Consider the following 21,727-nt stretch of genomic DNA (forward strand, 5'->3'; position numbering starts at 1 on the left):
CGCACACACACACACTTGCAAAATACCATTTTTCTTAAGGATTGTGGGACCGAATAAAATCATGTGCCTTCATTTTTTCCTTTTATAGTTAGATGAACCTCTTCCTTTTTACAGTGCTTAAAAAAAATAGGGGAGGTTGAAGTGTTAGTGGGACTTGGGCATCGCTTGCGAAGTAATTTTCATTTAACACATTCCCCCTAAATATGAACACAGACACGTCAGCCCCTTCAGGATGCTCTTTGGCCATTTAGAGCATTACCTAACCAGATATGTGACAGCCTGAACCCATTTGACTTTAGAGCAATTCCTGACAATTCTCTTTCATACACTTCTTTCATTTTTACCACAAATGAGGTGAGCAATGGCAAGCAGCCTTGTTCTCCGGATCTGGTGCTTTTGCGTGTGGCATGGGGTGGGCCTGGGGGTGGGGGAGTGGGTGTGTTTCGATAAAGGGTGCATTCCTATAGATCTCTGGTGCTGAAGGGCCTCGAGTTCCTTCCAGAGACTGCATTTGACACACTTTAAGTACACACAAGTGAATGGTATCACATGCAATATTTTAATGGAGCAATGGGAGAGGCTCTTTGAAACGGGGTTTTGCATCTTTTTGTAACATTTTGATTTCTCTGGTGCCTTATTCCTACTTGATGCTGGCACTCACATACCCACAGGGAACGGACACAGAAGTCAGCCTGGGGAGTGGGGACCCTCGAGCAGAGCGATGCTCGAGTGTGTGGGCGCGGGGGGCGTTGGGAGGTTGGTGTCAGTTGGCTGGGAAGGGACTAGATGGCATCTCTTAGCCGAAGCCAAGCAGGAACTGCACAAACCCACACAAAGTGAACAATTCCGACCTGCAAACACACCGCAAACCCACCCTTCCTCATCTGAGCTTTCCTTCCTTCTTCCTCTTTGATCTCCGCCTTCTCGCAAAGGTGCTGCTGCTGCTGCTGCTAGGTGCCCGGAGTCCAGAATGCCCAGTAATCACTCAGGCACAAGCCTGGCACTGCCACGTCAGCCCCCGGCACGACCAAACCCAGGTTTCTCTTGCTCGGGGCTGAGAACTGTCAGATTTTTCTCATCAAAAATGTTTTCCAAGGAATCAGTGGATTACAGTCATTCTGCATTGAAAATGCACTTTAAAAAATAAATAAAAGCTCCAGACTGTTTAAAATGTACAGAGGGAGCAGGGGAAAGATAAACATGTGCTAGTGTCTGAACCCAGTTCAGTTTATCTCCAGTTGAAACAATATACACTATATTATGTATAAATGTATACACACTTCCTATATATATCCACATATATATAGTGTATATATTATACATGTATAGGTGTGTATATGTGCATATATACACACATGCACATAACAAATCCAGATGCTCATTACAGATGCTACACAAACAGCAGCAGAGGAAACAAGGTTGGACTCTTGCAACAGATCACAAAAAATAAAAACAGCCACTTGCAGTGATTTTGGTTACTTCTGTATGTTCACAAGGAATGGATTGTAACAAAGAAAAAAAAGGAACAGTGTTAGCAAAAGAGGAAAAATGGGCGCAACCATCTCGATCCAATGGGAATGCAGTAATGTTCTATACCATTTCATCTGTTATTTCTTTTAGTCATGTTGATTTGATTTCAGTTTTTGGCCATTCAAAAAAATTCTTTAGACTCAAGTGACCCACAACAAACTGAATAAAACTACAGTGAAAGCCCTTTTCAATGGAAGATGTCAGAAATCTCAAAACCCTTGGCCTGGCTCAGAACTACCATGTGCAAATCAGTACTCTCTTAATGTTTGAAATAAAAACTGAAAAAAACAAAAAACTTTTTTGAAGCACCTTAATGTGGCCATCCATTCGAGGAGTGGGTGCCACTTTTTTCTTTGAGCACCTTATTGACGTGTTTTGCTATCTGCTGTCTTTCTGTTACCTGTTGGCTGAATGGCTAGCCGTTAACACACACATGTGCGCAGACCAGATGTCTGGGCATGTGCGTCCTCAATGAAGTTTACTGTGGTGACTGCCGAAAGGTGAACCCATTTCCTGATTTTCCCGCCACAGTGTTGTGATAAGATTCAAAGAAACCCTATTCCCTGCACAGAAATGTTTCTTATCACATTGTATCTTAGTATGGAAAGGAATATGGTCCCTTTTTTGCAATCGCTACTGTACGCACACGCACCTCCTCATTCGTCCACGTGGTCTCTTCAACGTCTGTGGGTGTACTGTTCATGCAGTATCTATTTCCCAATGAACTTTGAACGGAGGGCAACTTTTCTAACCAGATTGTCTTTTCAGACTGAAGACCTGGGAACTGGGGAAGAGTTTGGAAAGAGGGAAAGGCAAGGAAAGAGCAAGCTTTAAGTTGAAAGAATAATTTCCCTACAGGAGCTGGGGCTCGATGACTGCAGAGACTATACCCTCCAATCTTTGCAGGTGGGCATGGAACACTGCTTTTATCAATCTGTGTACCCTATAAACCCATGTATACACAAACACACACATCCATCCATCCATCAGTATATACGTGGTTTGGGACGAGCAGGTCAATAGTTTTGAGAGGGAGTTTGTTCCTTTTTTTTTCCTCATTATACTCTTAAATTGTTGTCAGTTATCAAACAAACAAAAAATTGTTTTGAAAAACCTTGCATACGCCTTTTCTATCAAGTGCTTTAAAATATAGACTAAATACACACATCCTGCCAGTTTTTTCTTACAGTGACAGTATCCTTACCTGCCATTTAATATTAGCCTCGTATTTTTCTCACGTATATTTACCTGTGACTTGTATTTGTTATTTAAACAGGAAAAAAAACATTCAAAAAAAGAAAAATTAACTGTAGCGCTTCATTATACTATTATATTATTATTATTATTGTGACATTTTGGAATACTGTGAAGTTTTATCTCTTGCATATACTTTATACGGAAGTATTACGCCTTAAAAATACGAAAATAAATTTTACAAGGTTTCTGTTTTGTGTGGAAGAGTAATTGATGTTGCTAAGAATGATGTTTGTTTTTTGGGGTTTTTGTTGTTTTTTTTTTAAATGTTACCAGCACTTTTTTTGTAAGTTTCACTTTCCGAGGTATTGTACAAGTTCACACTGTTTGTGAAGTTTGAATATGAAGGAATAATTAAAAAAAAAAAAAACTCTTCCCTGGGTTTCCTATTGCGTCTTCTTTATATTGTGGCAGGGTTTCTGTTTCAGGTGGTCCTTCACATTCTCTCATACCCTGTGATCCAGGTCGAGGTGGAGATTATCCAAATTGAGGATTGTACCGAAAAGGCCAGAGAAATTCTCAACACATCAGTCCTCTTGGTATAAGACATAAGAATCCCAGAATCGCAAATTTGGGCATTTTCCTCCTCCTGTCCAAAACTCACATGTGATCATGTGGTTCATTTACTGCTGTCTAGATTGACTCACTTTTTTTTTCCTTCCCATGTGCAAATTAGTATCTATTTGCCTCCTGTGGAAATAACTGTGTGACACCACGCCCTTCTACTCTTGTATCCAAGGAAAGCTCATGGCTCAAAATACGTCCCCATTTGATGACTTTGGGGACCCCCAAGAGGCTCCTATCTGCTCCATAGTACCTTTCTCATATGCATCCCCACCCATAGGACCTCTCTAATCTCATGATCTTCACAGGAATTACTGGCGTATAGGAGAGAACATACATCTTCTTTGTCCCTAGGGCAGTCAACCCGACTGAAGTAAATTCACCAAGTCTTCAGTAAGCACCTATATTTCACTCAACATTGTGCAGTTTGTGAGGGGAATGAAGAAAATTACTTTAACCCTGGTAAGCCTTGAAATCTAACAATTCAGAATAAAGATTCCTATAAGATCAAGAGCAAGGTTGTTCCACTCAGACCATTGGTGCCATGGCAGTTCATAAACCGAGAGCTATATGGGCAGGGTACGTCAGAGAAAGGTCCAAGGAATAAGCAGTTGAGTTTGGGGACTCCCAAGGACTTGCAGGCCTTGGGTGGGAGGAGGAGAGTGTGGATGGACATTCCCACCAGGGTGTGAGGAGCACCAATGCCTAGGCAAGGACTTGGGATGGGGAGAATCTTAAGGAGAACTCTGGGCTGAAAGGTGACCCCTTGAATTTAAATATTGACTTGTTGCAACTCAGTCACTGAACTCCCAAGTTCTCCTGATACTCTAGGAAGTAGAAAATAAAAAAACAAACATTTCACGATGCACAGTTTGCCCATATTTGATTTTTGTGAACTCGAACAGCATCTTGATGAGTTATTTATTTTAATAATTTAAAATAACAATTCCATATTCAGATGATGCTTTGCTGCTCACAAAGTAAGGTGGACCGCTTTGGCCCTTGTCCTTCTGAGGATGGCATCCCCATAGGGTGCAAAGTGAAGACACCTCTGCTGTCCTAGCACTTTCCTACTACTTCAACTATCGCAAAATCTTCTGCTAGTCCACCTTCCACTATTCCAAAGAAATCACCTGCTAGTTAAACTTCCATGTCTTGAAATCAACTCAATTGTAAACACAAATATGGAGACTGAAGGCAAGGACAATACCCTGTTTTAAAAAGTCATCAATATCCTGGATATGTGTGCTTAAAAGTTTATCTCAAAACACAAAATTTTAAAATACAGAGAACTTGCAGACCCCAACGATATATCTGCAACTTTAGCATTCCTTGCACCCCAGGTTTTGAGAGTTTGGCAATTCCAGATACCCAGGTTGCTCCCAACAAGGTCTGATGCCCCCTCGGGGACCTCTGTGGCATCAGCAGCAGCGCCAGCCGCAATAATGAGAACATTAATTCTGTATTTTATAGCTTACAAAGACTCCACCACATTTTCTTCATCTTCCCAAGAACCTTAAGTAGTAGATATTATTATCACCATTTTACAAATGAGGAAACATTAATAATGAGGATCACGAGGTTAAGTGGCTTATCCGATGCCGTAAAGCTAAATAGCAGCACTTAGCACTTAACCAAGTATCCTCTCCGTCCACAACACATCCTAGCAACTTCTCTTTGGATCTCTGCAAAATCAATTAGACTTTTAGCACCAGAGGAAGTATGCTTCACATGAAGTCAGAATGACTATAGTCCAGGGCAAATGGTCTTGCATAACACCTACGACTTGCAAACCTTTTGACAACCATGATCTTGTTTCCATGAACTGGATCCCTTAGCTACCTCAGATAGCTTTTGGGAGGAGTCTGAAATAAATGCGCAGTGTGCTTTTGGCCTCATGCTCTGTTTTGATTAAAGGAAGAACACGGGAAAAAAAAAAGGACATAGGAAAATAGAACGGAATCTCCATGTTTATTTCTGATGGTAGCCCTTCCAAGTGCACAGCATCCGTAGACCCATCCAGTGGCTTGTAAACATACCTCTTCTGTGTTTTCTCCATATGCAAGGGAATTACTAGAATTGTGATGTCTAATACACCAGCCATGTCATTATTTACATTTAAGTTAATTAAAATGAAATGAAATCTAAAATTCCATTCCTTAGTCACATTAGCCACATTTTAAGTGCTCAATAGCCACACGTGGCTAGCAGCTGCCGTATTTAATGGCACAGATACAAAATATTTCTATCATCACAGAAACTTCTATTGGATACTATTGTCCTAGACTCTACCTTCTGCAAAAGAAATTCCATCAAACATCAAAACACCTAATTCTGATTTCCTGAAAGCTCAGGCTCTTGCACACATAAGACTCCTCTGGGCCTCTTGGCAGGTGTACCTTGGAGGGGATGTGGAAGTTTGCTAGTTACAGCCATGAAGCAGGCCTGGGAAGAACCAGAAGATGGAATAAAATTCACCCCCCACAGCCATGCTGCGGAGTCCCTCCTCTTTGTGGGTGCGGCGTGCCCACCAGAATGCCGCCCCATGTATGCAGCACACGTAGCCACCCTGCCCGTCCAGCTCAGCTCTGACGGAATCTGTATGAACCTGAGTGTGTGACGATGCGTCTCCATGGGCTCACAGGTGAGAAGGAACGAGTTGTGAAATAAAATCGCATGGGAAAATCCTGTCTCCTCACGAAGATCATCTAGCTCAAAGCTCCATGACTCAAAATTTCTCATATTTGTTCAGGGTAATTCTCTGGAGTATAGATCAGACTGTATAGGCTCGGGCTTAGAATGTGGGGTAATAAAGGGTGGGGGTCAGTATATTTATTCCCCCCAAATTCTCATTCATGCCTTCATTCATTCACCCCCTTCTCCTATCATGAAATCCCAAAGGGATCCAAGAGAGCTTAGGATCGCCCCCTGTGTGCACTTACCAATCTCCCACCATCTTCTACCCTGTAATCCTTTTCTATGTGTTTTTCAAAAGACGTGGTAAGAGGGAAAAGCCTCCTCAAACCCTACTTTGAATCAGAGAAAAAGAGAGAGACTACCAGTCAGAGAGATGCCCTTCCCTGATGCCAGCTTGGCTTGGGTTTAGGGTCTAGTGCTGCATGGTCCAAGAAGAATATAACGGGAGCCACGTATGCAATTTTAGATTTTCCAGTAGCCGCATTAAGAAAGTAAAAAGAAGCAGGTGAAATTAATTTTAATAACATTTTTGTTGAACCCAATATATCCCAAATACTATCATCTCAACATATCGATATTTTTAAATTACTAACTTGATAGTTTACTTTCATATTACTCACAATCAGCCTTCAAAATCTGGCCCTATGTTACGCGTCTAGCACAGTGCATCTCAATGCAGACTAACCACATCTCGCACACTAGACCGTTCCACGTGCAGAATGGCTGGACGGGACACGTGTCCAGGAACCTGGCTTTTAGGGGCCTGTCTTCTCTGGTTGTCCATGGAAAATCCAGTTCGGTGAATTCCACTTTAAAATTTATTTTCTGTCTAATTCAATCTCATTTTAGTACCTGACCCATTTACCACATCTGTGGGTCCTTTTGTACTTTTATCACCATCCAAATGGTATTTGTAGACGCTTCCCTGTTACTATTATCGCATTAAATAACACTGTAACTCTCAGTCTAGCCTTGACCCAGTGGACTTCTCCTCCCAATCAAACTGCCACTCCCATTTTTGAACATTTTAGTTCATCTCCAATCCATGAATTGTGTTCTACCCCCAAGCGCTTGGCACGAGTTCTGCAAGAGTGCGGTGAACCGCTGTGGCACAGAAGAGCATTTTACACGCATCTACCTGTCTTCCAAAGGACTTAGCGCTCGGGACAGATTGCAGCTCATTGCTCCTGACCACGTACCCATTTGGTAGAGAAGTGAGAAAAAAAAAAAATCACAATCCAGGGCGTAGGAATTGAAATGTCTTCTTGCTCAGCCTGCCTCCTTCTTAGGGAGCCGAGCAGTGCTTGATTCCAGCCATTGGCAAACGACAGCCTTGCTTCACATTCTCACTCAAGTCCTCTGCCCAGGAAAGAACTCCTGTCCCCTGGGAGCCCAGCCTCCCTTCCCACTCCTGTAGGAGAGGGAGTGGTAGAATAAAGGCCTGAATGCCAGTTAAACAGAGACCAGCGCTTAGATGCCACCCAAACCCCAGCGCGAAGAGCTCAGGGGGTGACCTTAAGGGTTCTGAACAGCCAGGGAGAGGGCGTCCATCTTTAAACTCTCTATCACCCTCTTTCTCCCCCTCCAGGAAGAGTCCCTATTTTTAAAATCCAAGGTTTTCCTTTTGGTGGGACACAGATTCTTTTCTCACGGGCTTAATGGTGGGTTGACAGAGAACAGGTGGGTCCTGGCCGGGGGCTAGGAGGCAGCTCCCACAGCGGGCCCCACACTCCCGCGCACGGCCCCGGCGGGCGTCTGGAAGGCCTCGGGTCCCCTGCAGCTGGCCATCCCCGGACTCGGAGCACACCCAACAGAAGGACGCTCGAACTCTGTGCCCGAGGAATAAATCCGAAGGCCTGCTGGCTCCCTCGGTGCCGGGATCTTCCGTGTGGGAATTTCAGCAGTTCTGTTCAGTCTCTCGGCCCTCCCTAGACAAAATTCCTGCTCTCACCACACTAGGCTCACTGTTCCCTCCGTCCTCCCAGGCCACCTCGCCCCAAAGCCTATCCTGACCACCTGGGCCTGCACCAGCGTCTCTTCCCAAAGGCCTGGGTCTCGTATCCCTGTCTTCTTACTCCCTCTAATGGAAATGTCATTATCCCACTTAACTGTAAGGTCTAAAAGGGCTGAGACCCGAAAGCACGGTTGAGTCATGCTCGAGTCGTGGAAGCCGGTACCATGCCTTGTTCATAAAATGCCTTGAATGTGTGAATGTTGATGAAAATGACCATGAGAAATGAGGTGAGTCATACCATCATCGCCGTCGTCATCATCTTCATCATCATCATCCGCAAAACTCTGCCAGTGCCCCGCCCACCAAAGCCCCGCCCAGCGCTACTAGGGGAAGGCATTTCTCAGGACCCCCGGGTCTGCTCCAACCGCTACATTCAAAACCAAATCATTTTTTTAACTTTGCATTCATAATCAAGATACAAGCTGCTCGCTCCGGGTCTGCCACAATGCAAGGGAAGGGAAGGGGCAGAGGAAATGACGAGAAGAGGATGACATTCATTCACTCAGCTGAACATAGACTCGCATGCACAGCAGGGACGAGGCCGCAGACCCTTCCACATCCGCCTGTAACGGCAGAGACAGGACCGCGTCTGCCAGGCGAGGCCTCTGGCCGCTAACTAGTCTCGGCCAGGAAGCCGAAGCTTCCAAGGCTCCTGTAACTCAGGACGTTGAAGTAGTCATGTGGCTCGGCGTAGTCATCCCCTCTCTGCTCTGCGTAGAAGCCCACGGGCGCCGTCTCTGCGTGGCTGCCGCTGCCGGCGGATGACAGAGTGCGGGGGTTCCACTCCTCCTGCTCACGCGCCACTGTCCTGACGCCGCTGTCTGCGCAATGGGCTCTGCGAGATTTCTTCTAAAAACAAACAAACGACTAAGTGAGGATGTGGGGATGTTATTCAGAAGTTATTCCCCAACATTAACATATGGTTACAATGATCTCTCTCTTCCTTTCTTACACACACACACACACACACACACACACACACAAGGTTGTGTTCTTACCCACACCAATCTCCTAACCCTTATTTGCTCAACCTCATCACGACTAGATTCCGGGACTAACCACTCCGGTGAGCCTACACTCGCTGCACGAGCAGTGAGCCCTGCACCCTTTACTATTCACGACTCACTAAGCCCAGGGAAGCAGCTTTCGCCTCAGCTCTCTTGCTCTCTTTACTGCATCTGACACCATTGACTCCTGCCTTTTTGCAATGTTCTCCTTCCCTGGCCTCCATGGCATCACTCTCTCGGTTCTCCTCTTCCTGTGAACCCACACCTTCCCCTTCAGCTGGGCCCCCACAGGAGCTCCCCAAATAAAGGGGCTCCCCAGAGCTCTGCCCTCTGTTTCCTCACACTCAACACTCTCTCTGAGTCACTTCATCCATATGTCCCTCTTGCAAGCACCCTCTGCCCTCCGAAGATTCCCAGATCTCTGCCCAAACTAAGCCCCCAAACCTCTGCCCCGAGCTCCAGACCTAGGCCATCACAGCAAGCCCAGACTCACCATGTCTCAAATGAGAGCATCGTGTTCCCTCCCCCACAAACTGCTCCTGTCCCTGCATTCTCTGTCCTGGTCCGTGGCACCAGCTGGCCAGAAACCGGAAGCCCAATGTTCAATTCCGATCAGCCATAAAATCCCATCCTATTTTACTCCTCAAATAGTCCAATTTTACTCGCTCTAAAATCGCTCCCTTCCTCTCTGTTCCTACCCCCATGTCTCATCTCCCCCCATGCTTCTACACCTGCCTGCCTCTGGATGCCCTCTTTCTTCTCCTCTGACTTCCACATGGCCACCAGCATGGCGACAGTTCAGAACGGGAAGTTGGATCATGCCGTGCTTCTGCCTCAAGCCCTGCGATGGCTCCCCTTGTCTACCGAAGGGTGCTTCCTCTCCTATAGGAGCCACAGGTGGATGTCAAGGGGTTCGTAAAACCCCACAAGTCAGCCCATAATTTCGCTCCGTTCCCCGCAGGAGACTGTGTGTGATGCCCCCCAAAACGCATTTTGTGATTTGGGCACACGCACCTTTCCAGCGGCATCTCCTGCAGTACTTCCCCACCCAACACCCCAACTTCTGGTACAGGGCCTGGGTGCCAGAGAGACACGATTTATGGAGAAGCGGCTTGAGCATGCATGGGCTAGCTCCTTTATGTAATCTCAGCAACAACCTTATTGAAGTTTCTACTTTTGAATGAGCTAATAGGTGCCAACAGGTGAAACCACTTTCCCTGGACCTGGTTCTGACTTGAGGCCAGGCCATGCTCTTTCTCTTCAGCTGGGCTGCCTCTCATCGTACAGCTTCTCAAATGCCATGCACCATTTCCCACCTCCCCTCTTCTGTATGTGCTACTCCCACTGTCCACTCCTTGTAGTTCCCCAAAAAGTTGTCTACTCTTTCTCCAGACTCAGACCCATAGCACATTGTCCAAGAAGCCTTCTCTGACCCTTCTGGGGGAGTGACGTTCTCCTTGGATGCAAGAATATGTTCCTGGACATTCTCTGGTGTAACATTCAATGCTGTCCAGAACTTATTGTTACCCCTCTCACCTCTTCAGGCCCCAGACTGAGCTCCCTGAGGGTAGGATCGCTGCTGTGTTCCTCTTTACAACCTCACAGCCCATAGCAGACATTCAATATATGTCTTAGGACTGAAATATGTATGTACACACATTCTTCCTCAGCCCCATACCTCAAAGAACAGAATTTTCCAAACCCGAATAGAGACTCATGGTCAGATAACTACCATTGCTCTTATGGGAAAATAGGACAGACAGCAAAATCTGTTTGGGAACATGGAGTGTATGAAGTCAGCCATTACCCCCATAGGAGAGCATCGCGGGTGCAGGTTGTGCTAAGCCGAGGAACTCAAAGACCAGTAGGCACAGGCAGGACGGCAGAAGAAATGCCTAATGACACCCAATGCAAAGGTGACCCCTCTCGGTCTTACTGGAGACCGCTCTCAACATGCCACTCACCCCCACCGTAGGTCTGGATGACAGAATCCCAAAAAGCCACACGCAGGCTTGGAAAATCACAACAAACACAGCCCAAATCTCATTCTTCCCACCACTCCCGCGGCCGTGGCTTCCGGGGTAGGATCAGCATCAGGCCTGGCTAGCGTCAAGCTCAGCGGTGCCAGAGTATAGACCAAGGGCTGGGGGCTGCATGGATGTACGTCATGAGCAAATACCAAACTTAGGGCCGGCGCCACCCTGCAGGCCCTGGGGCGCTGGGCCCACGGAGAGGCGTGGCCTCGAAAGCACACACACAGGAGTCAGGTGCCTCTCCCCACCCACTGTTTCGCTCATTCCTTTGCAATAGCAATGGCTGCCCCCTTCCCATCGGTATGCAGAAAAAGCGTGGTCATCAGGGATCATGCGGATGCTGGACTTAAAAGAGTGCTACATCCCTCGATGTAACCCAGTCCATTTAAGAAAAACAGATACCCAATTCCTTCTCAAAGAACAGACTGTGACCTTTGGTGCTGATGTGTTCTCGTTCCCACTCTTCAACAGGCCACCCTTGCCCTGCAATCTTAAAACCATTTTGGCTTCCAAGGTCTTCTGGGAAATGTAAACATGCCTGAGCTGCGTCTCTCAGCTGTTCAGTTTTCATTTCATCCCGCATAGGGGACTCTGTGATTGTCAGGATAGGACACAAGCCGGGGCTGATGTTGTCCTGAAGGACCAAGGGGAGCTACAGAGGTTGCAGCTGGGTCCTAGGAGGACAAACATTGCCCCCGGGAGAATGGGAGGAGGACGGACAGTTGGTGGTCACTGTTACGGAGCTGGACACACCCATCTCTCCTCTCCCTCACAGAAGGCCCCCTAGGGGAACTTTTCCAATAGCTGCTTAGCAAACAATATCCATTCACTTAGTTGTAATCAACCATGCAGTATCAACATTTTTGAGTACCACGTATTATGAAGTGTTACGGTAAATAAAATTCATAATAATTACAAGAACTTCATAACCAATACTTATTACTATATGCCTGGAAAAATGCCAAGTGCCTTACATGAATTATTTGACTCGAGTTTTCCCACAAGCCTATGGAATGCAGCATCATAATTATTTCCGCTTTACAGATACCACCATAGTAACTCAAATGGTAGAGCCAAAGCTAGGTCTGTCTGATTGCCAAGTCCGTGCTCCTAAATAATGCGGTCAACAGGCTCTCCAGGTCTGTAGGGAATGCTGTTGGTACCCCGCTCAGATCCTCCCTACCTGCCCAGTGCTCCCATTCCCCAGATGCTGGGATTATGGGTTGCGGGTGGCTCACAGCTGCCCCTTCTCTGGAGAATTGCTCTTGGGCCCTCTCTGGTGAGCAGCCGGTCGGTGAAGACTGAGTTGAGCGTTCAAAAACCCAGCTCCCTACCTCAAGGTACAACCAAGTCTGCATACAATTCTTACTGCAGCCAAGTCTCCAGCTGAGACCACGTCAAGATGAGCTTTCTTCCCTCAGCCCTATCCTGCTCTCCTCACTACACTTCCCTGATAATCCATCCCAATAAATCACTCTCACCAGAATTCACATGTCAGGCTCTATTCCTGAGGACCTGATCTCCAGAAATCAGTTGCTCCTGGAAGGGGCCCTAGAAACAGAAACGGGATGGGATTGTGGAGGGGAACCCCTCCCCAGCTGGTTGGGAATATGAAGCCCCCCACTGGTCGTGAGATGGGATGGGACACAGATGGAAGGGGACTCCGAGCTGGTGCCATGTCTCTGATGTTTGAGAAGTACGGGAAAAGAGTGATTATTAGAACTGTGGGATTGGGGGCGCCTGGATGGCACAGCTGTTAAGCGTCTGCCTTCGGCTCAGGGCGTGATCCTGGCGTTATGGGATCGAGCCCCACATCAGGCTCCTCTGCTATGAGCCTGCTTCTTCCTCTCCCACTCCTCCTGCTTGTGTTCCCTCTCTCGCTGGCTGTCTCTATCTCTGTCGAATAAATAAATAAAATCTTAAAAAAAAAAAAAAAGAACCGTGGGATCGAGTAGCTTTTACTCCATTCCCCCCGACGCACTGAGGAGAGAACACGACAGGCTCAGATCTATCAGCACCTGGAAGCAAGCAGCACTTGGCAGCATTTCAAGAAACACCCATCTCCAGCACGGAAGACCAGGCACAGGACCTAACCGTAAGAGAGACAGAACTTCCAAACAGGCAGGATTCCAAGCTTGGGCAAGTCTCCTGTGTCTAGAAAAGGAGGGGCCTCTATGACCTGGGAGGAGGCTCCCTGGGTAGATGCACTGGGGAGCCGCCTGCTTCTCTTGTAACATGTGGAGAGGCAAAAATGGCCCACTTTCCCTTGATGGAGGTTAGGGCCCTGTTAGGACCTGTCTCCACCTCCCCTGTAGCCATCAGCCCTGTATTTAGGGCAAGAGCACAGCCTGCACTAGCTGAGGGAGTGCCGGGAATGCTGAGGGAGGAGAGAGGCTGTGCCTAAAGGATGTGGCAACAACGGGAGGACGTGTCTGGGAGTGAATCCTCAGAGTGATGGGCTGGGCTGGGCAAGTAGAGACTGGACGAGGGGTAACGTGTCAATATTGGGACCCATCCATGACTTAAGACGTAACACTCTCACAAGGACCCCAGAAAAGAAGGCTGATACTCTGCTGTCGAGAGAGATGCTAACACTGCTTTGGCAAATTATGCAAGAAAAAAACAAAATGCTCAGAGAAGTGGGGATGCTATAATGCATGTATGTGAAATCATAAGGGACATATATATATATATATATATTGGTCTCTACCCTCAGTTTCTACTAGTGTTTAGTCTTTAACCCTGGTTCCTGACACAATGCTCCTTAAACCCTTATAATTTCCTGAATACTAGGAATGTCTTACACAAGGCTTCTAAATCTCTTGGAATTTTCTGGTGACAGAAGTGTCTTTTGTTCCAATGAGGCAACGTTGGGCGGGCTCCTGGATGGAGGTTGGTGACCAGAAAGACCAAGCCGTGATTAGAAACTTGGAACTTTCAGCCTCACCCCACTCCCATTCTCCAGAGAGAGGAGAGGGGCTAGAAAATGAGTTAATAATCAATCATGCTTACACAATGAAATCTCCACAAACATCCCCCACGTATGGGGTTCTAAGAGCCTCCAGTTTGCTGAAAACCTCCACATGCCAGGAGGATACACACCCCAACTCTTCAGGGACAGAAGCTCCTGTGCTTGAGACCCTTCTTGACCTCATCCTGTGTATCTCCTTCGTCTGGCTGTTCATCTGTATCCTTTATCATCATCTTTATTATATAATAAACTAGGAAATATAAGTAAGTGTTCCTCTGAGCTCTGTGAGCTGTCAGCAACTCAACAAATCCAAGGAGGGGGTTGGAGGAACTTCAGTTTAGAGCTGGTCAGTCAGAAGTACAGGTGACAATCTGGGACTTGCAGCTGGTGTCTGCAGGGAGGGCAATCTTGTAGGACTGAGCCCTTAATTTGTGGGTTCTGATGTTAATTCCAAGTAGATAGTGTCAGAATTGCATTGATTGTAGGACACCCAGATGGTGTAGAAGAATTGGTCAGTGTGGGAATAAACCCACCCATCTGGTGTTTAGAAGTGTTCTGTGCAGTGTTAAGAGTAGAGGAAAAAAGCAGAGTTTTCCCCAATATAACCTACTAAATCAGGGACTGGCAAACTAAGGCCCATGGCTCAAATCTGGCCCACCACAGATTTTTGTACTGCCCGGGAGCTAAAAATGATTTTTATATTTTTAAGTGGTTGAAAACAAATTCAAAAGAAGAATAATATTTCATGACACATGAAAATTATATGAAATTCAAATTTCAGTGTTTATAAATAAAAGTTTGTTGGAACACAGCCATACTCATCCATTTGCATATTGTCTGTGGGGCTTTCATGCTACAGTGGCAGAGTTGAATTGTTGCAACAGAGACCGCATAGCCCACGAAGCCTCAAAGATTTACTACCTGGCCCTTTACAGAGAAACGTGGCCAATCCCTGTACTACATAATTTTGAAAACCCAATAGCTGATTACGGTTCTAGGGAAGATCCAGGGGACACTCTTTTACAAAGGTAGAAAGGAATGTGCTAGCGAAGAGAGCATCAGCATCATTAGGAGCCTTGGTGGTTATCTCTCCTCTGTGTGCTGGGGCGGAATGCTTTTATAGAACTGGATCCCTGGTAGCAACACGGATGAGAGACCCCAAAATAATACAGGGGCAGATGGCAGAACTCAAGAAACAAAGGGGATGTAATTACTGCAATGGCAGCCAGGGAGGCCTGACCCACAGGGATATTAAGATGGCTAATAAAGCTGTGTTCCTAAGAGAAATAGAGATGGACAGCCAGCAGGGGCGTTACTTGTACACGTAATCAAGAGATCACGAATACATGAGAGAAGGCTGAGGCCAGCACCCCCTGGAATGTCAAGGTCTCTTGCCCAGTTTCCGGGTCTGTGAGCAGCACTAGGGTGGATACCATCTCCATTCACCCCTCAACTCCACTCTCCACCCAGCCTTCTGGTTGCTTCTCTCCCGATTGTTTCCAAAGGAGACTGAACCATAGATCCTGCATCAGTGAGCTCCCTCGCCCTCGGGCTTGAGTTTGGGTTCGGCCAATGTGCAGCAACAGTAGGGGAATGGAGGCAAGAAGAGGGAGGTGAGGGTCTATACTCCCGTGGCATTCTCTCTGCCAAGGGTGGCCTTGGACTGGCTGCAGCCTTCCCTCAAAGATTACAGTACTTCTCAAGGTGGTCCCCTCCACAAACCTCTCTCTCTCCGGGTTCTAATAATCATCCTCTCCTTTCCCCTGAAGACTAGGGGTGACACCAACACGCTGCTCCACTTCCCCTAATGGTTTCCTTATGTGCTGCCCAGTCCTTTGTAAATGTCTGTTTTAAACTGCCCTTAACCTACCCACCTTGAGAGCACTGCGTTCCCTGCTGTACCTAATTATATCACTGTACAGTTGCTGAAAATCAAAGAGAAAGAAAATTTTAAAAGAACCATGAAAAAAAGCCCTATCTGCAAAGGAGCAAAAATAAGATTCACATAATTTCTCAACAGAAATATAAGAAACCAGAGACGATGGAAAAATGTTCTCCGTGTGCTGAAAGAAAACACTTGCCAACACAGAAGTGTAGACAGCACAGAACAGATACATCCCTTTTAAGTTAAGGAAAAATAAAGATATTTTCAGACAAACAAAAACCAGGATAATGCATCACCTGCACAAAAGGAAATACTAAATAATATTCTTCAGACAGAAGGAAAGTGGTCCTGGTTACAAGAAAGGAGATGCAGGAAGAAGGGAAGAGCGACAGAAAGGGTAAACCTAAGTGAGTACTGGCTCTCAAGAGTAATTTCTTTCAGGGTTTAAAAGAAATTTAAAATTAAAATACATGAGGATAATAGCAATAAGTTGGGAAAGAAAGTAAAAAGAGTCACCGTGTCCTAAGATTCTTGCATAATCCAAGAAATGATAAAAGCACTAATTTGTACTAGACTTTAAGAAGTCAGGGGTATATTTTGTCATCTCCAGTGTGACCACTAAAAGAAGAGCAAAAAATGTCGCTACCAAATAGATCTTTTTAATAATAATAAGTACTTAATTCAAAAGACAGCAAGAAAGAATAGGGGAAAAAACAGGCAAAACAAATACGAAGAAAATAAGACAGTGGCTATAAACCCACTTACATCAGTAATAACAGCAGGAAGTGCGCTGTCCAGACAAGGAAAAGTCGGGGATGAAGAGCTGGGCTGTTAACTGAGTGGAACCAGAGTTGGGGGGAAAGTGAATCAGGAACTAGGGAGGGGGGTCTAGGATGAGGTGGAAAATAATGTTGGCAATCCCAATCTTGCCTTCCCCAAAATGTTTGGTGAGTGGAATTAAGGTGACCTGGGATGTCTTAAAAAGTCCAAAAGGGCAGACAAAACAAGTGGTGGAAATTCTTTCACTAATCAGTAGCTACCAGTCTACAACACAAGCACATTAATATTTTTCGTCACTGCTTACAAAGCGTTCACAGGCAACGGCCACCTGCTCAGCACAACTGTGTGATGGAGAGCCGGCCGAATCGCAGTCATCCGCGCTTGCCATATGAGGAAATGGAGGCCGCGGAGATGCGCCACCTTCCCTGCGATCACTCAGTGCTGACACTAGAAACCACGTCCTCCACTTCCCCATCCGGCGCGTGTTCAGCCCGCGACCTCTTAAGCTAGAGTAACAGAGGACTTACAGCCTACTGATCTTGCCGTGTCCCTTTAACTCCTAAATTTGGGGAGCGTTTATTTCTCATCCTACGGAAAGGTGGTTAAAATTCAATAGGCTAACGTACACAGCTCCCTAGCGCAGAGGAGATGCCCCGGACGCGTCAGACTCACAACAGATAAATCAGTCTCTCCAGGGAGTGGCTTCGGGGACAGGCAGGAGCTAGGAACTGTAGGTGACAGCAAGATGGGAAGCATACAGGTCCAGCCTTTCTGGGTGGGGTTCCCACACCAGGAAGGGGACAGAAGAGCATAAACAACTTGACAAAAAGGCAGAGCAAGGACCATAAAAAAGCACGAAACACAGGAAGGGAGACCACATCTTGGTCTTTCTCTGGACAGGACGGGGACATGAAAGGACGACGTGGGGGTGGGGGGTGCCCATGACTGAGATGTGCAGCCAGAGTCATTACCTTTCTGGTCAATGTGACCACCATGATGACTGCTGCGCAGATGACTGCCAGCACTGTGGCCATGGCTCCCAGCAGTGGGATCTGGAACACAGCACTGCGTTCAGCCACTGGAGGGGTGACAAAATGAAGACGAGGGGGTGAAAGCCAGAAGCAAACGGCAACCATTACACCGCGAAGCCTCCGTGTCAGGGCACAGAGGTGGGGGCTGCCCAGGCCTTCCTCTGAGTTCTGGGGTCATGAAGCCCAGCCCTCCGGACAGCAGAGCATCTGCCTGGCCTGCTGTGGAATCAACGGCTGAGCTCTTGAGCGGTGTGCACCTCACACATTTGACCCCAGAGCAGACCCTGGTTAACACTCTCTTCCTCTAGTCGACAAAATCGCTTTCTATAATCATCATGAAATGAAACAATGACACCCAGGGAAAAAAAAAAACAGAAAGTGAACATTTTCTTTTATTAAATTTCATGTTTATAATCATACTAGAAAAAATGTTTAATTAAAAATTAAAATAAAGTTAATATTAAATAAAGTACAAAAAAGGGGGCAAAAAGCATATAACCTTTCCCCGTAAGCCTATCACATTATTCCAGCTTTATCCTTTTTTTCTCAGCACCTGGCGCATAGCAGGTGCTTCATAATATTTGTGGTATGAACTAAAGCATGAACAAATGAACTTCTTTCAAGATGTAAAATGTAAGGAGGAGAAGCAGAAAGGGAGTTATGAAGAGAAGTGGGATAGCTCCTCCAAGGAGAGTGTGAGAGAAACAGGACAAGGGCCCAGATGTGAGCTGTGCCCCGGGCAGAAGGGTTTCCAGGCTGCCGCGTCCCATCCCCGCCTCCTTTCCAGGAGCTCAGGTGGACCCCAGCTGTCCAGGGAAGTCCTGAAAGAAGGGGATAGCAGAGGCTGGGCCCTCTTCCCTCTAAGGCTTTACACGGTGGGAAAGGTGTCTAAAGAGTGCAGTCACTCGGGCAAGGCAGTGCTCCCAGTAGCATAGGGTACGAGGGGGAGGGAGCCCGAGCAGTCCAGAACAAGTTCCTCCTGCCCTGCAGACTCAGCCTCTTGCTTTGGTCGCAGGTGGGGGAAGAGGGCAGATGGGGAGCAAGGTGGTCATGGAGAACACAGCTTCGAGGGGCAGAAGGGCTGCGGTGGGCTGTCTGTAGAACCAGATATGGGCTCTTACCCGCATGCGGCACTGACCTATGTCAGAGCCAGCCAAAAAGAAGCATTTGAAAAGAAACTCAAATAGCCTTTTATCTTCTCCTTCTACACATATTTTGCTCAGTCATAAAACTTCATCTCCAGCACAACTGATGGCAGCAGATAGAAGTTCGGAGGGTGTAGGGTAGTGAAACCAGAGCATCTCATGCCCAGAGCGGCTGCAGAGCTCAGCCCCTGCCTCATTAGGTATGGGAGTGGCTGGCGTTCACAGCGGATGCTTGCTTGGGGCTCACCTCGGCCCAGGCCGTTTAAGGGCATTTTCTTATAGTCAGGAATTCAATCCTATGGTAGCGCCTCACAAGGTGACATCAATTTTCATTTCTCAGATGAGAAAACTGATACACAGAGAAGCTAAGTCATCTTGTCTGAAGTCAACAGCAGCACCAGGATTTGGACCCAGGCTGGCTGGTGTCAGAGCTTGAGCTCGTGAGCTCTCGGCTATACTGTCTCTTAGATGCAATAATCCTTTCTCACTTTCCAGAGAACTGCTTTAAGTGTTCAGGCAGATAATGAATGTGAGAGCATTCTGGAAACTGTGAAGTACCATACAAATGTAAATTACTGTATATTGACACTTAGCACACACTGTGTTTTAATCCTTTATAAAACTTAGACGCTAATTCTAATTTGCATGATTGATACTAAACTAATAAATGAGAACCTTCCCCAAATGACCTTAATGACTTCTTCCCAACGAACCCACGTAAGATGCACTTCTCACCCAAAACAGCGGTTCTCAATTCTGGCTGCACATTTGAATCACCAGGCTTTTAGAACCCACCACCTCCCAACTTTGCCCCTGGAGATTCTGATGAAGTTGGTCTGCGATGGGGCACCAGCATCAGTATCGTTAGAGCTCCCTGGTGACTCGAATGTGAGCCGAGGGCGAGGGGCCCTGCTCGTGCAGAGCGTTCGGCAGGAACCCGTTTCCTGTTCTGGAGGATGAAGTCCCTCAGCCACCCTGCTCCAGAGGGCATACCTGAGCTTTGCAGGACCTCCAGAAAGAGCGTCCCCCTGTAAATCCCATCAGGGTAGGTGTGATAGGTGCAGAAGTACTCCCCAGTGTCATTCCTGGTCAGCGACTGCAGGGTGAGGCCCAGGTCGGGGCCGGGGGCCACTCGCTCCCTGAAGGCTGGGTAGATGTGCCACCCCAAGTTAGCATGGCGAACGGCCAGAAGCTGGTCCTGCTGCTGCCAGTTGACCTGAGTCACTTTGGCAGTGGTGGAGGAGAGGTGACATTGCAAGGTGACAGAGCCACCTTCCTCTGCAGAAACGTTCCCCGTTGTTACTATTCTGCCTGATGCAGCTCCTAGGGAAGGGGAGAGAGCGTGACTGAGTCCTGGGTCAACAGCTGTCCGTGAAACTTCCCACAGAAGTCCCGAAGGGCTTTGAGGCTAGGATTGGCTTCAGGAATGACAGACCCTCCTGCCATCCTGTCACTCCCCGCATAGACTGTGACTGCGGCACAGCAGGGCCCTGCCCCACTCAGGATATTCTGCTGCAATCTAGCTCATCGATTATTTCCATGGGCTTATTTTGTCTCCCTACCTGCAGCATAAGCCCTGTCAGTCACCACTTCTGTTGCACTTTATCTTCCAGCAGCCAGTTCTGTGCTGGGCACAGTAGCCTTTGAAATGAAACCTGACTGTTTGGTTGACTGCCATTTGGGGGTGCCTGGAAAAACCTTCAGGAAAGCCACAAAATCCAAAGGAAAGGAGGGTTGGAGAGAAACTGTTTCTCCCAGACAAAACCACCCTCCTCAGCGCTGACCACCCCCAGCACCCTGGGCACAGCTCAACCCTCAAATGGTTCAAAAAAACAACATAATTAAATTATACTATAATTTCTCAGCATTTGTGCCACCTCAGAAGCACTTGTCCATGATTTTTAATACAGAAGGAAACATATCTAACATAAATCCAGTCTATAATGGTAGTATCTCTAGAATCTGTGAAGAAGACATTTTTGATCCACAGAAAACAGACAACGCCTTTCTAGAAGTTTCCTCAGGGACAGAAACCAGAACGATGGAGTACGAGTGAACTTCTACAAACAAACTGATCATCCCTCCTCCTTGTCCCTTTCTTTCCCTCTGTTTCCTTTCTTGGGTTGTCCAGTCAGGCACCCCAACCCCAAGGACTTCATCTGCCACCCAAAACAGAACTGGACCTCCTTCCCACAGGCTGGCTTTTCTCACACGAGGAGACACACGACTCTGAAAACCATGCGTTTCCTTCCATCACTCCCCCTTCCACTCCCAGCCTCCCTTTCCTCCTCCACTTCCTCCAGGTCCAAGCTGGATTGTTGGGCCTTACCTGAGGCTGGGGGTGGAGCCTGCCTCAGGCCCTGGACCCAGATCAGGAGCAGATACCACCGCATGCTTCTGCCCAACTGGGGGCCCACAGGAAGCAGCCTAGGCCTCTTCTGCCACTGAAACTGGAGGACTGCAGATGGCAGGCCAAAACTGAGCCTGTGAGGAGAGAGGGTCTCGGAAACACTGAGTTCAGCAAAAACAATGTCAGAGACAGAAAAAAAGCTCTCAACAAGTACACAAACTGCATAGGGTGAGCCACAAGAAAGACCATGAAGGAAACACACTAAAAAATAAACAAAAATGTGGTTAGAGGCACATTGGTCTTTGGGTTACTATTAGTCAACCTACTGTTTTTAAGTTCTGTGTTAATGCACTTGTTTTTATCAGCCTTTGTGTCAGGAGCTCAAGGGCTCTGTGTGTCTGTGTAATGCCCGAGATTCTGAAGAACCGGTTGGTGATGGAGTTCACTCAGCTCCCCCAGCTTCATC

General features: G+C 47.1%; 1 protein-coding gene across 1 annotated transcript; it reads right to left on the reverse strand.

The window, feature by feature from the left end:
• Positions 1–6,522: 6,522 nt before the first annotated feature.
• TIGIT (T cell immunoreceptor with Ig and ITIM domains) lies at positions 6,523–21,391 on the reverse strand. Its single transcript, XM_045785623.2, has 4 exons — positions 21,241–21,391; positions 19,905–20,234; positions 17,707–17,813; positions 6,523–8,908 (listed from the first exon to the last, which is right to left on the reverse strand). The coding sequence occupies exons 1-4, from the start codon at positions 21,302–21,304 to the stop codon at positions 8,672–8,674; spliced, it is 738 nt and encodes a 245-aa protein (XP_045641579.1). The 5' UTR covers positions 21,305–21,391; the 3' UTR covers positions 6,523–8,671.
• Between the last annotated feature and the right edge of the window lie 336 nt (positions 21,392–21,727).

Source organism: Ursus americanus, chromosome 4 (assembly GCF_024610735.1).
Source record: "Ursus americanus isolate L20-20 chromosome 4, mUrsAme1.1.p, whole genome shotgun sequence".
NCBI lineage: Eukaryota > Metazoa > Chordata > Mammalia > Carnivora > Ursidae > Ursus > Ursus americanus.

Excerpts from the sequence above, each read along its gene's own strand:
- TIGIT (XM_045785623.2), bottom strand. The coding sequence starts at position 21,304 with ATGCGGTGGTATCTGCTCCTGATCTGGGTCCAGGGCCTGAGGCAGGCT. Across the intron at positions 17,814-19,904 it reads GGAGGTCCTGCAAAGCTCAG|TGGCTGAACGCAGTGCTGTG; the intron begins GTATGCCCTCTG and ends TCACCCCTCCAG. Across the intron at positions 8,909-17,706 it reads TGGTCACATTGACCAGAAAG|AAGAAATCTCGCAGAGCCCA; the intron begins GTAATGACTCTG and ends GTTTGTTTTTAG.